Source organism: Phaseolus vulgaris, chromosome 5 (genome assembly GCF_051622355.1).
Source record: "Phaseolus vulgaris cultivar YP4 chromosome 5, ASM5162235v1, whole genome shotgun sequence".
Classification (NCBI taxonomy): domain Eukaryota; kingdom Viridiplantae; phylum Streptophyta; class Magnoliopsida; order Fabales; family Fabaceae; genus Phaseolus; species Phaseolus vulgaris.
Genome location: NC_143502.1, coordinates 38573904 through 38588896, shown reverse-complemented (window position 1 = coordinate 38588896; position 14993 = coordinate 38573904). Strand labels below are relative to the sequence as shown.

At 29.4% G+C, this 14993-nt stretch overlaps 1 protein-coding gene across 2 annotated transcripts; it reads left to right on the top strand.

Annotated features, from left to right (window-relative positions):
• Positions 1–10345: 10345 nt before the first annotated feature.
• Positions 10346–14668, top strand: LOC137835691 (UPSTREAM OF FLC protein (DUF966)). 2 transcript variants are annotated; one of them, XM_090302600.1, is made up of 7 exons: positions 10346–10669; positions 10759–11060; positions 11169–11238; positions 11591–11706; positions 11807–12686; positions 13902–14203; positions 14312–14668. In XM_090302600.1, the coding sequence occupies exons 2-7, from the start codon at positions 10871–10873 to the stop codon at positions 14335–14337; spliced, it is 1584 nt and encodes a 527-aa protein (XP_090158726.1). In that variant the 5' UTR covers positions 10346–10669; positions 10759–10870; the 3' UTR covers positions 14338–14668. The 2 variants fall into 2 exon arrangements, with proteins under 2 accessions (XP_090158726.1, XP_090158727.1); XM_090302601.1 differs by lacking the exon at positions 14312–14668 and having other exon boundaries at positions 10359–10669; positions 13837–14194.
• The last annotated feature ends 325 nt before the right edge of the window (positions 14669–14993 follow it).

Below are 14993 nucleotides of genomic sequence, written 5' to 3'. Positions count from 1 at the left end.
AATCTGCCATACAAACACAACTAACTTGGACCTAAGTTTGACATTCAAACAGACTTTTACTTCACAGCTCAAGGTTAACACTTACCAACTTGCATTCATGGAGAAACACAGAGATTATACATGAATAATCAAATCTTAAAAGATGAAAATGATTTTATGTGTGGGACAAAAAAGGAGGAATAGAGATGAGTGAAGTGTAGGTTGGGTTACTACTGTGAGGCTTGAATATTTGGTTGATTCTATAAACCAAATTGTGGAAAACATTAGGCAGAGTTCCACCTTGAGTCAATTTGATTCTCTGGCTTCCAACACACCTTTCATGTCCGTGGAGATTGGTACATCACATTCGCACTTCTTCTACACACATCTGGACTAAGAAAAAACACAGATAGTTTGGTCTTCTATAAATCAGAAATATCAGATATAGATATATTGAAGTGATGATCACGATAGACACTATTGTATTATTTATTTCAATTTTTCAATAATAATAATAATAATAATATAAGCTTACATGATTATGATTTATTATGGTTGTCTTAAAAACCTAAGTCTATTAGACTAAAACATTAACAATTGAACACTGTTATATTAAATAATTATGATTTTAAAAATATTTGATCTAACCTATTTAGTAAATAATTTTTGCATAATCTAAGCTTAATATAAACTAGGCTGTAACTTTCATCTATAACTTTTATTGGAGAGATAATATACGCCTACTTATAACTTGGTACCCTTATTAGTCTATATTTTAAAGATCATCAATCAAATTAACCCACTAAGGCTTATTTAGTAATGGGGTTGTGGATAATATGTATGGAGTTTTAGTTCAATCTCCATGCATTACACGCACAAAAGCTATTCATTTAATTTTTAAAATTTATTATTAAAATTTTGACATACTCTATAAATAAGATTAATTCATAATATATATAAATAAATAAAAGTAAGTGTAATTTTATTTTACAAATTATACGATTAAATCAAATTTAAAATCTATTTCTTAAAATATCAGAGATTTAAAATCTATCCTAATACATAATACAAATTTATTGAATTTATCATTTCATTCCTTATCAGAATATTTATAAAATATGTAGTATGTACAAATAAGAAACACATAAAAATTTATGTAAAGTTGGCTTAAATTTAAATTTCAACTCTTAAGATTAATATATTAATTAATTTATTATCTAACCTCATTAAATAAATTAATTTCAAATCTTGAATTTCGTCACAGTTAATTTAATAGGATCCCTGACATTAACAACTAAACTAATACACACTTAAGTTAAAAGAATAAAATTACTTAATATTTAACCAAGCTGAAAAATAAATTAAAAAATACATTCAAAATAAAGATGATTTTTTTTCTAATATTAAAATTCAAAGTAATAAGTGATATTATGTTAAACATTAAATTAATATTTTATTGGTTGTTACGCTCGCATTTTAAAAAAGCCTGCTAAACAATGGTATATGGGCTGCACCTCCATACCTTCTTGTGCCACCCCCATAAATTTTTCATATTCCAAAAATACCCTTTTTAATATTCCGGATTATATAATCCGGAAGTCTTTTTCTAGATTCAGAATTACCTTCTTGATTATGTAATCCAGAAGTCTTTTGTTATTAGCTTCTGGATTCTTTTCTATACATAAGATTAGCTTCCGGATTATGTAATCCGAAAGCCTTTTTTTCATATGTGTTATTAGCTTCCGGATTACATAATCTGGAAGTCTTTTCTAAATATGAAATTGACTTCCGGATTATGTAATCCAGAATATATCCGGATTACATAATTCATAGGCTTATTATTTCAAATCCAAGGGTAGAAAAAAAAGGATAAAATGGTATTTTCATATTTAGTATGGGTGGCACAAGAAGGTATGGAGGTGTAGGAAGAAAAAGTCTGGTATATGACACAAAAAAACGAGGCAATTGCTTCCTGCACCATATCACTGCATCCAATCACAGGAAAAAAACCGAAAATACCCTTAAAAAAATGGGGTACATATAAAATTACATTCCGTACTTCCTTTTTTGGAACACAATAATCTCTTCTGGATAATTTTTTCTGGAATGTATTATTTTCAGTTCCGAATTTTTTTTATCTGGAATGGGATTTTGATTTTATTTTTCCGAATTTTTATATTTGAAATACAAAAATCTCTTTTGGATTTATTTTTCCGGAATGCATTATTTTCAATTCCAGATTTTTATTTCTGGAATAAAGGGTATTTTCGAAATTTTCAAAATTATGTTGGGTGCAGGTTCAAAAGTGTTGGGTGCAGGGAGCATTTGCCAAAAAACGATAGGTTCACAAGTCTTCAAGGCCCAACCTATATAGTCTATTGCCCAATTTCTTCCTGTCCCATAGTTTCTTCCTCATTCTCCATAATTTCTTAGTGCACCTCTATAATTGTTTTAATTCTAAAAATACTTTTTTAAATTTGTATTTTAAATTTTATAATTCAAAAGTTATTTTCTTAATTTATAAATAACTTTTGAATGGTAGAATATGAAATACAAAATTGACTTTTACAATTTAAAAATCATATTTTGAATTTATAAATAACTTTTGAACTTTAGAAGCCAGAATATAAAATTAGTTTTTAAATTTTATAATTCGAAATTTATTTTTAAATTCAAAAATAAATTTAAAATTCGAAATATTATACTGAAACGAAAGATGATGAAGGATGCAGAAATTTAAATTTTATTAAGAATAAATCTAACTTTTCATAAGTATACGGAGGTACAAGAAGAAAATGTCTGGTCTCTTCCAAACTAAATAGGAAATTTAAGTCTATTAATCTAGTATAATTTATATGATCCATAAGAAAGAAATAGTGGTGTTAGGACAATTTTTTATAATTCTTTGTAAGAGAGAGAAAAAATTAAAATAAGTTTTTTATAAGTTAATTCGTAAGAAGTTTATCATATAATTTTACTTTTTAAATTTAAGTATAAGTTCATTTTAATGTATAATTTTTTTTTCTTTTCTTCCCTCTTATAATAGTGTTTATAAAAAATATTCCAAACCCTTCATTGGTTCCTAATTTCTCAAAAATGATCCTGAGAAAAGTATAAGAGAGACAAGTGGATACAAAACTTGATTTTTGTTGTGTTGGGAAAACAAAAATAATTCGTACCCATTATGTAACCATGCAAGTAATGGATACACTTATTTTACGGTAACGGATATATGCTAATTATTATTAGTAATTTTTTTAAAATATTTTTTTTTTAAAATTAAGTGATCAAAATAAAATTATTAGTGAAAAATTATTAACAATTAAAGAATATTTTAGAATTTGATTTTATATATTTATATTGTTTTAAAAAATATAAAATTGAAGTTATTTTAAAAAAGATTAATTTTGTAAAACTGATGCTTTATAAAGCAACTCATTTAAATTTATCCTTTCAGAGAGAGCAAATTTATTTACATTAATAATTTGATGTGTAATTTTATTTAAATTATACTTTAAAATTAATTTTTATCTGAATTGATATTTTAAAATTTATAAGCATTTTTCACAAATATCCAACAAATAACAAGATAAATTTATTTAGAGAACAATGGTCATTATCTCAAAAAAATAATTAAATAAAAACTAATTTTAGAGATAAAAAATAATTAGTTAGAGACTTATTAATTTTTAAATTAGTTTCTATTTTTGATAAATAATTTTTAAATTATATCTAATTAATTACCAAGATTTTTGCTACCAAATTTAGAATTTAAATAATTGGTAGTTAAAATATTGGTAGTTAATTAGATATCAATTTAAAAATTATTTATTAATAATAAAAATTAATTTAGAAACTAATATTTTTTTAATTTATAAAATAGTCTATAATTTAATTATTATACCAATTAATTATTTTTTATTTTTAAAACTATTTTTTATTTAATTATTTTCTTGCTGTACACAAACACAACCCATACTCTTCCTATCCCTAATCATTAACTAAACTTTATTATTAAAATAGTTTTATACAACTTCTAACAACTGCTAAAGCTAAATATGAATTAAATCTTGAATTCAAATATTCAATCTTGACCTTTCAAAACATAATTTTGAACCTCTTTCAATAGTCTCAATGGTACTTCAACTCTTCCTCAATTGGTCTTGAAAGAATTTAAAAGCCTACATCTTATCAGTTCCTTAAATGTTCTTTCCATTATTAACATTTACCAAAATATTACTTTTATTCGCCAAGTCTCATTAATACTTTTAGGAGCCCTCTCTACATTAACACTTTTAGGAGCCCTATCTACATTAACTTTATTTCTCCAAGACTTTTTTTTTCATTAAATTAGTTAGAAAATTTTTATTTGAACATGTAAGTCAAAATTCATCATTCATAATAATTATGATTTGGTTAACACAATTTCAAAATTACTTCATTCAATTGTCTTTGTTTCTAACATATTAACACTCAATTAATTATTATGAAAAATCCACAAAAAAAGTATGAAATACATTACCTTTAAAAAATTATGAGATCATTTGATCACATGTTCTAGGGTGGTATTAAATTTGGTGCTTGTGGAGAAGGCAACAAGTATTAACTCTGGGGGGACTGAACTAGGGCATTAGTTTGATTCACTATCCTCTGTATATGAACAGTTGTATAAAGATATTGTACTGATGGAATTTTCTTTAATGGCCAAAAAGTTGGTGCTTGGTGAGATGGATGCAGTGAGTGTTGCATTGCAATTAATCAGTTTACCCTTGGAGAAGGGAAGAAGCTTCACCCTTTTGTTGTCATGAGCCATCAGGTTCCTATCTCTGTCTTCCTTGGTAGGTTTAGTTGCCCTGAACGTGGGCAACTAGTGTGATAGTTACAGCACTTTCAAGTTGCAAGTTGGCCCTCAATGCAACAAGATTTAATGTCTCTCACCTAAGCAAAAGTTGGCCCCTCACTGCAACAAGAGATCAATTTTCCAATAAAATACAAATGATGCACTACTGTATTCTATAGCATATCTGAATCATCCCTATAGAACGCTCCTTAAAAGTTGGTGCATTAAACAACTAATTTCTTGTTTGATTTGTAGGCCTCAGTTAAGCAGAACTTCTGCTTTATTCTCTCTTCATTTCTCCACTTTGTGCCTTCATGGTTTGTGGTTTTACATCTCAAAATACATTTAATACCGTAACAGATATCTGATACGAGTTTGTTGAATCAGATCATCTTTTATCTAATCACTCATCATAGTTCGACTTTGTAGAGTGAAATTGAAAAATACCAGTACTTTTAAAGGACCAGCTGTGGTAGAACTAAGAATTAAGAAAAATGTACAACTACTAATCCTGTTTCATAGTGCTACTTTGCTCTTGTTGTGGCATAGAACACAATATTAACATCTTGGTTTCATCCTCACCTCAGAAGAAGAGTTACACTCTATTTGATCACTATCAATGCACAACCTACAAGCATAACCTTGTGAGTAATGTCCATTTGGTGTTATCCATGTGGAGTTACTGTTGCCTATCTGCATAAACCATTTTCCTTGGCAGACATTTTCGTTGTCACAATAAATATTCTGTCTACGATGAGGCATCCTTTGCAGGGACTAGGAAACAATGTATGTATCGGGCTTTTTCATGAGTTTAGCTACTGAAATCTAAAGCCTATCCTTTTACCTGTCTACACTAAAACCAGTTTTCCTTAAAAAGATTTTGTTGGATTAAGATCAACCACAAGAACAGAAATTCACAAGACTCACACACTTTAATAATAATATGCTTCTCTGTTGCTAAAATTCTTGAAGACCCCGAAAGTAATGTATATTATAATTAACTTCAGATCTGCTGCACCTATGTAAATGTCTGATTAGTTAGATGACAAAGCATAAAGAATTTAACTTTTGCACCTTCTTTGTAACGGATGATTACGTTCTTAGGGTGATTTAACAAGTTATTTAATTAAGATTTGAATTTGAGAGCGTTCAGTTTTTGGGCTGCTTCATGTAATGTTCAAACTGAATGAAGTATGATGAAGTGAAAGCATGGAGCTTAATTTGGCGGTGTTTAATGGTAACAGTACTTGGTGCAGCTACAGTGAGGAACAAAGTAGGTGAGGGAAGAGAAACCCATTGCCCCATCAGAAACTAAAGTGAAAGCTTGCTATGCAAAGTAAACAATGGTCCACCGTATTCATGAAAATTCGTTACCAGTGCAACTTTGCATAGATCTTCGTAAACTAAAAGAAAATAAAGCACAGAGAGAAGATGAAACAAAAGTGTTCCAACTATATTCCATAAGTCAAACATGTTTTAAGTTATTGTTGACAAGGGCCATTGGTATGTGACGACAGGTGTTGCTTTTCTTTACTCTTTCTTTTTCTTTTTTTACACACTTTGCCATTTTGCACTTTCTTCTGCAATATTCTCAAATCATTCATGTTTTTGTTACCCTTCACCATCAAAGGTAGCACGAACTTCCACAGTTGCAATTTCATCTTTTTGGCTAACTAAACATTAATACGGGTTGCTTACCCTCAAAGAGAAATGGAAAGAAAGAATTGGTTGATTGAAAAAAAAACACGCGGAAACAAAACATACTCACGAATCAATGCAACATATGATTTAACGTGATTCGATTGCTAACTCTAACCTATATTCATACGGACAATTATTAGGTTTTTATTCTATCCCGTTGCACACCAATTACAAGTACAATAATATCTTTAAATAGAAATTATAAAGAGGACACAATGATTAAGCTCATTCACTAAACATGGTGTTTAGTCAGTACAATCCAATTGATACTCACTTCATATCCAACATTGATTATATTATATCAGATTTCTACCTTGTGTTTTTTTTGTTTTCTTTATTACATGAAAATTTAGGTAAGTTTTATTGAGTTCATCAAAATCAGGACATTCATAAACGATTATAAAGTATTCATAAATATACTCAGAAATTATTCTCTATTAAGATATTCAAATCCACAACAAAAATAGTTGGTCTATGACCTGATAATTGACTCAGCTGGCCTTGCTCACTAGACTACAATTGTATACAATTATAATGTTTTATTTTTACATATACATGCACATGTCCCTTACCCCAAAAGAAATGATGATAAAGCCAAGTTTAGTAACCTCATTGGCATAAATGAATAAGCTAAAAAATAGCCAGTTAAAAAATTTAGGTTAAAGTATTTTATGAATTAATTACAATTTTAGTGAAATTTTAATTGTTAAGTTTTTTATAACTTGTAACAAAATATCCACGTTGAGGTTAATGTAGTTGAACTTTAGGAAAAAAAAGAAGATAATGTTTTACTTAAAAAATTTAAATGACTATTTATTTATCTCTAATAATATTTGGTTTAGTTTTTAGCTCCACGAATAAGAAAGAAATCAAAATGTTTATTTTATGTAAATATAATATTACGTCTCTTTAAGTTAATTAATATTTAACAAACATTTATAAGTATGTCTTTTGAAGGATTGTTTTACCGTTTAATTGCATTATACTTAATATCTGTCTTTATACTTTATATTTATAAAAAACATAATAATAAATTTGCTCAATACATTTAATATTATAAGATTATATATTTTTTTTAAGTATGAGAAAAAATTAAAGTTATAAATATGGCAATAACTATACAAAAGCAGGACGATTTTCTGTTAACAAAATTTCACTTAACAATTTTTGTAAGAAAAATTTAATAACTTCATAGTAATAAAAACTGGAAAAAAGATTTAAAATAAATTTTAAAATAGTGATTTAGTCCTTGCAACAAATTTCCAACGAAACCAAAATAGAGACATTATTTCATACTCTGCAACTGCAGAGCTTCATGAATCATGCTATTTCATTAATTAAGTAATTTTTGTCCCACTTGTTATTTTGATAGATAGTTTGTTATATATATATATATTAAATTATATAAGAAGAGAAACCAAATTATAATTATACAAATTTTATTAAATATTACATTATTTAATATTTTTTATTGAATCATGTTTTAAAAAGTTAATGTTGGATTAAATATTTCTTTAATATAGATTGTATATGCAAAATTTTATATTATTTTAGAATCGCTTAATATCTTTATAAATAAAAACAATGCATGTTTATGAAAATAAAATATAGTAAAATATGAATAACGTGTTCATCTTATTATTTTTAGGCAATTGTGATAAAATTGAGTATAGATAATTATGTAAATACAAGATTGTAATTCAGTTGAATCGACAAATCTTTTATACAAAGTTGTTTATAATGAAATATTTAGTAAAAATTATGTTAGTATAATTTGATTATTTTTTAGTGTAATATTTAATATCGGACACACATATATATATATATATATAATATTATAGATTTTTTTTAATACAAATTATTATATTGGATTATTCATGAATAGTATACGTTGATTAATATTTATTTTTATTTCTCAACTTTTTCATCCAATAACAAATCTCTTCTTTTACAAAACAATACGATGTGATGTGTTTTTCTTTCTCTAAACTTCAGTATTATTATGAATATATAATTTTTTTAGTACAAATTTTAAAATTTTAGATTTAAGTACACTTTTTTTAATAATTATAGTGAATTTTATTTGTGTTTATATAAAAAGGAATTATAAGCTATGTAGCACAGATACGGATACTTACATTGACACAACACAGATACGAACATGAAAATACATATAATCTCTAAAATGTAGGACATGAGGACACAGATCTATACATTATATAATTTTGAATTATATAAATTGAAAATAAATATTTATGTGCAAAAGTATGTTTGAGATTCTTTTGGGAGCATGAAGATATTTTTTATGACAGGTTCAAAAGAATTTGTTCCTTATTTTTATAATCATAACAAAAATTTATACAATAAATTTGAGTTTTTAGAAAATTATTGTATTTATACCTTTTAAAATTGTGTTAGAATCGTGCTAGAATTTTCAAAAATCCAACAAATATTTTTGAATTGAACACTTCACTGATAAGTGTCCTACGAGTGTCGACACCGATACGTGTGTCCGACACAGATACGCCTATTTAAGAGAAGTGTCTTAGCTTCATAGATTATAAGTAATTTTGAAGTGTTTCTATTTATTTTTGGCGTTACTTTTAGTTAAATTTCTTTGTAAGAAAGAATAATTACAAAATAAAAAACAAAACATTTTAAAAATATTAAAAAATTACTTGGACAAAAAAATAAAATAAAATTGGTATAAGATCCAAAACATATTTAAACATTTATTTTAGTTTAGTTTAGTTTTATATGATTGTGAATATCTTGATATACAATTATCATATGATGAGTTGTTTTAAGAAATTTTTTATACAATAAAAGGTATCAATGAAATTAAACATGATCATAAAGTATTGAAAATAACATATGAATAACAAATAATTTTTAAATAATTAATTTATTAAATATAAAAATAATTTTATAATTTTAATTTTTATTAATTAAAAAATTAAAATTTCAATCACACTTATCACATCACTCCCAAACTTATTTTTTATGAAATTTTGTAATATTATGATAATAATAAGAAACTCATTTTTTATGAAAATAATTATTAAAATATACTAAAAATAATTTATAAAATTTTAATTAATTTAAATCTACAAAATAATATTTCATATTTTATTATTCAAATATTTAAAAATATAAATAAATTTATAAACTTATATTTTATACTTCTTAAAAAATTAAAGTTTTTATCATAATTATCATATTAGTCACAAATTTCAATAATATTTTTTTCACATATTCATTTTAACCTATTCAATCTAAACAATATAACTTTCTTCACACTTTTTTTCTCGAATCACTTCAAATTAATTTCCTCAAATCTTTCACATCCCCTCCAAATTCACACCATAAAATACAAAATTTAATATCATAACGATGAGCATTGAATTGTAGCTCAATTTTGTATTAATGCAACCCACAACTCTTTAGAGCGGTTGAACGGAACTACTAAGTAGAGCTGGTAATACAGAATTTGCCATTTAAACCTAACACTAATCAATGATTAGACAAAGTAACTCATATTTTACATGAATCCCTTATCTTAGCAGTGATTTATAAGTATTTTAGTTTGACTTTTACTATCCAATGCCGTTATTAATGTGAGAATTTTATTGGTGAAAAGCGTTTTCATGTGTTTATTTTTTCTAGTCTGAGTACTTGATCAATATGCATATTGATGAATCTCGTCGAATCTTGAAACATACAGTAATTTTGATTAGTTAGCCAGATTCAGTTCATACAAGTTTTTTAAATACAAAATATAATTATAGAAGAGAATGATTAAGAAATTAAAAAAAGGCAAAAGGAAAAGTGAGTGTCTGAGCATAACATAAGAAACATATGTCCATCAAATCACCCAAAAGATTACAGGAAGTAAGGTGCAACTTTCACTTCACTTCCCGTCTTGTCTCTGTTTCAATCTAATAAGAACTTTATCCCTCTCTCTCTCTAAACGCTTTATATTCTTCACTTCACACTCCAGTTCATACATCACAATCTTCTGTCTCTCTCTCTGTCTTCAAGTTTCTTCTAATTCCATTTCATTTGGAATTTTGTATCACTTCACGTTCTTCTAGGCACGACCTTTCTTAATTTGCAACTAAACAAACCAACGTGACCACATAGATTCCTGTACGATCTTTCTTATTGCTTACTTTTTTACACAGGTCTTTCTTTTGATTGTTTAATTATTGGGTTGTTATTGCTGATGGTTTTTCCAGCTTCAATAAGATTTCTGGTGTGCTGTAAGTGATGGTGGAAGAGAATTAATAATTGGACCCAGTAGCAAGTTGCGGAGAAAGTTTGGATTTTTACGAGTTTGTGATTGTGGGAATGGAAGCACGGATGAGAAAGTACCGGCAAGTGAGTCCAGAGAGGGCCAAAGTGTGGACGGAGAAGTCCCCAAAGTACTATCAGAATCGGAAGGTGCCGGTGGTTTACTATCTCTGCAGGAATAGACAGTTAGAACATCCTCATTTCATGGAGGTTCCACTTTCATCCCCTGATGGGTTGGTTTTGAGAGGTAGATTTTTTTTTTTCCATATGAAAAACGGAAAAGCAGAAGCTTTTGTGTTTTTTGTTTTGTTTTTGTTTGTGGGGTGTGGTTTTTTTAGGGGTTCTTTGTGTGCAGATGTGATTGATAGACTAAACGCTTTGAGAGGTAGAGGCATGGCTTCTTTGTATTCGTGGTCTTGTAAGAGGTGAGGAAGTTATTCAATTCCTTAATTAATATTTCTCTTGGTGTTTATTTTGAATGGTGAGAATAAGCGAGCTTGGAAATTGTGAATAAAGGCTGAGAGTTGATTGGTAGGGTCTGTCTTGTTTCTCTTTTGCATTTTGGGAAAGTCAACGCAGGTTGATGTTCATTTCATTTGTTTTCTCAGAAGCATAGTAATGGAAGAAATGGAGAGGATCTTTTCCCAATGTGTATTGTCTTAGTTGGATAAAGCAGTCGAGATTGTTGAGCTTTGTCTTGTTGCTTCACCCCATGATCTAATTGGCTGTGCTTTTTATTCACATTTCATCATGTATGTTTGTTATTATGTTATTCAGAAGCTACAAAAACGGATTTGTGTGGCATGATCTCTGTGAAGACGATCTAATTCTACCTGCTCATGGAAATGAGTATGTCCTCAAAGGTTCTGAGCTATTTTACGAATCGAATTCAGGTCAAGAATGTTATTTTTAATATTTTGTTTGTCTAAATCATGTTGTGTTTTCTTAGGTCCTGTTAGAGATCTTATAATGATTGTGGATTTTGCCTTGCAGAACGTTTTAGCCCTACTAGCAATGTGAAAACTCAGAACCTGAAGCAGTTGCCAGAGCCGGTTTCTTGTAGGAGCCATGATGAGGCCTCCACCTCTTCCAGCCTGAATGAGAAAGATACAAGAAACTCCCAAGAAGATGATGAACTTTCCCCAAGACAACTAACTGGTTCATCTGATGTGTCTCCTCAGTCTAGAGCAGGGACAAGTGATTCTCTTAGTTTACCATTGACAGAATACAAAATCTACAAGACTGATGGATTGGCAGATGCTTCAACTCAGACAGAAGAAAATGTTAGCAAAACCGAAACGCAGAAAACTTGTACCAGGGGTGTATCAACCGAGGATGATGGGTCATTAGAACCAGAGTGCCATGAAATAAGTGATGCTCAAGTGCCACAAGTGAAAGACAATCCTGAAATCGGTATGGATACTATTCCTCCTCCTCCCTCAACTTGTAGTCCATCATCTTCTGGAGGGAAAACTGAGACTTTGGAGTCCCTTATAAGAGCTGATGTGAGTAAAATGAACAGCTTTAGGATCCTTGAAGAGGAGCGTATTCGAATGCAAACCAATGCAAGGCTGAAAGCCTCAAGTCTACTAATGCAACTGATCTCATGCGGGTCTATATCTGTGAAAAATCATAGTGTTGGCCTTATTCCTTCTTACAAGAATAGGCTTTCCAATTCCAAATTCCCCTCCCCATTGTTCTCAACTTCTGTTATGTTTGGGGAATTTGACTGCCTAGCAGAGAAAACGAAGGTGACGGGCCTCAAATTGGAAGACAAAGAATATTATAGTGGGAGCGTAGTGGAGTCTAAAGTACTGAAGGAAGAAGGTGGACATAATGTTCTGAAACGCTCTTCTTCTTTCAATTCTGAGAGGTAGGTTTTGCTTTCAATTCATTTCTTGCAACTAGACAAATTAGCATTAGGTAGAGTTACTGTTTCCATTCCAAAATCATGGTTTATCACATATTGCTGTTTGGTTTGTTGCAAATGGACCATGCCAGTCATAAATTCGGAGAATTCTTTTTCAAAGCTGAGGAAGTGAGTTCTTTAGGACTGACGAGTAGTAAGAATAATTTTTGTTGTGTTATTCTTTCAAAAGTGAACAATGCTGCATTAGGGCACAATTACCGTGTAGATTGTGCCATAGTACAAAAATAGAAAATACCTGAATCCGGTGTTAAAATGCTTATGTTACTTGGAGTTTTTACCAGACCTGAGGTTTGTCTGGATTGAGCCAAACTAAATGAGATGCTAGTTAATCATTATTACCAAGACAACTTCACACATTTTTTAGATAAAAAACAGTTGAGCATCTAACAAGTCTAGTCACTTTGTTAGTTCAGAACTTGTTCAAGGTGAAAGATTATAACACTTTTCTCAAATTATTTATGTTTGAAACTTGTTTTCGAAATACATAATATTTAATGAAATGTAATGCTTTCACATGCTTACTTAGGTCTATACTTATGATAGATAGTACAGCAAGATGATTAAGGAAATGGAGGCTTCAAAGGCACAAAAGAAGGGGCTTCATTGCTTTTTAATGAAGTTATTGTTGAAATAAAATAGATATCATTAGAACTTCCAAATCCAATAGCTAGCATCCTCCCACAGGAGGGAAGGAGAAAAGAAAAGTAAAAAGGCAAAAAAGAATGGACAAACGGAGGATTTGATTCTCTTGAGTTTTCAATTTTTTATTTCTGTCTCTTATCATGTGAAACACTTAACTCTGAGAAAAAAAAGGACCCGAGGAGAGGAATCATAAAGTAGAATAAGGATTTTATGTTTTGTATGCCAGAACAAATGTTGGGAATAGCATCCTAATTTGATAATATATTTTGCAGTTTACAAAATTCTTTCTAAGCTTTAATTTTAACGTACGTGTTCTTCCTTTCTTACAAAAGGAGGTCCTTGTTTGGAGATTATCTTGTATGACATGCTGCAAAAAGTAACTGGTGATAAAAAAATATTATGACCATCTTTGTGGGTTCATGTCTGAGAGTGGTGTGATTGATTTTGATAGGCGTATGATAGGAACACAGTAGTCGTCACATCCTGGCCAATATCTCATCTGTAACAAATATGCAGGACATCTACAGAGTTGAAATCACAAGACATGGAGGAATCATCATCCCCAGGAAATTCAAAATGTGTTCCACAGTCAGTAAAGGCTTCATTGACCAATCAATCACTAGGTGAACGCATGATATCTCCTGTTTCTGATGGATCAAGAAATTCCATGGATAGAACCAATGGTTCAGGCTTATCTTCAGCACCATCTAACGGCAGCAGCAAAAGGATCACTGAAACTTCATCAGGGTCAGGGAGAAAGCAATCTAAGAGGATAGACTCATTTAGAGAAGAAGAGAGAGTGATCAAAATTGAAGAAAGTTAAGTGTTGTCTTTATTTTGTTTCTACTCATGTCCTTAATTTTTTTTTGTTAGGTTGTTCTTATAGTTTTGAGTCATTGATTAATGAGTTTGGTTTAACTCAACAGGCTTGCTTCAGGAGCTCGGGTTATAATCCAGTCTAAACCATTTTGAGAGACAGCAAGAAACAGCTCATAAATATTTTTGTTACAGATGTTAGGCAGCTAGCAAAAACTGGTAGTTTTCAGCTTCTGTTTGAATGCAACATGATGGTTATGTAGGTCCATGTGATATATCCCTAAATCTACAAAGTGAAAAATGTTGTGACAGATTATTGACTGCATGGGGACTGGGGGGGCTAACACTGAAGATGTGGTCCCAATGGTCTCCTATTGCATCTTATAAGGGCAACCACCTGAAATGAAGAGACTGCACATTTTTTTGTAACTACACATACTATATATATGATATTAATTTGCCCCGCAGCTTTTGTTTGCTTAAAGTTAGTGCCTGGTACTTTGCTTGCATTTCCATCTTCCAAGGCTAAAATTTGCCACACAAAGCATGGTTGTTTTCAAAGGCGTTGTCAATTTTGTTAATGTTAGATGTGAGATTGAACTTGACATAAACACTTGTATTAAACATCAAATTAGCACCATTTCAGTAGGAAATTCTTGTTTTGTGTAAAGGTCTGTCAGTAAATTAATAATCACTGTTTTTAATCTTATAAAAAGAAAGTCCTTGAATCCTAAAGAAAGAAACTTCAAGGCTTTAAGCTTGATAAAGTAGGGGTTGATTTTTGGAGCATTG

Excerpts from the sequence above, each read along its gene's own strand:
- LOC137835691 (XM_090302600.1), top strand. The coding sequence starts at position 10,871 with ATGGAAGCACGGATGAGAAAGTACCGGCAAGTGAGTCCAGAGAGGGCC. Across the intron at positions 11,061-11,168 it reads TGATGGGTTGGTTTTGAGAG|ATGTGATTGATAGACTAAAC; the intron begins GTAGATTTTTTT and ends CTTTGTGTGCAG. Across the intron at positions 11,239-11,590 it reads TATTCGTGGTCTTGTAAGAG|AAGCTACAAAAACGGATTTG; the intron begins GTGAGGAAGTTA and ends TATGTTATTCAG.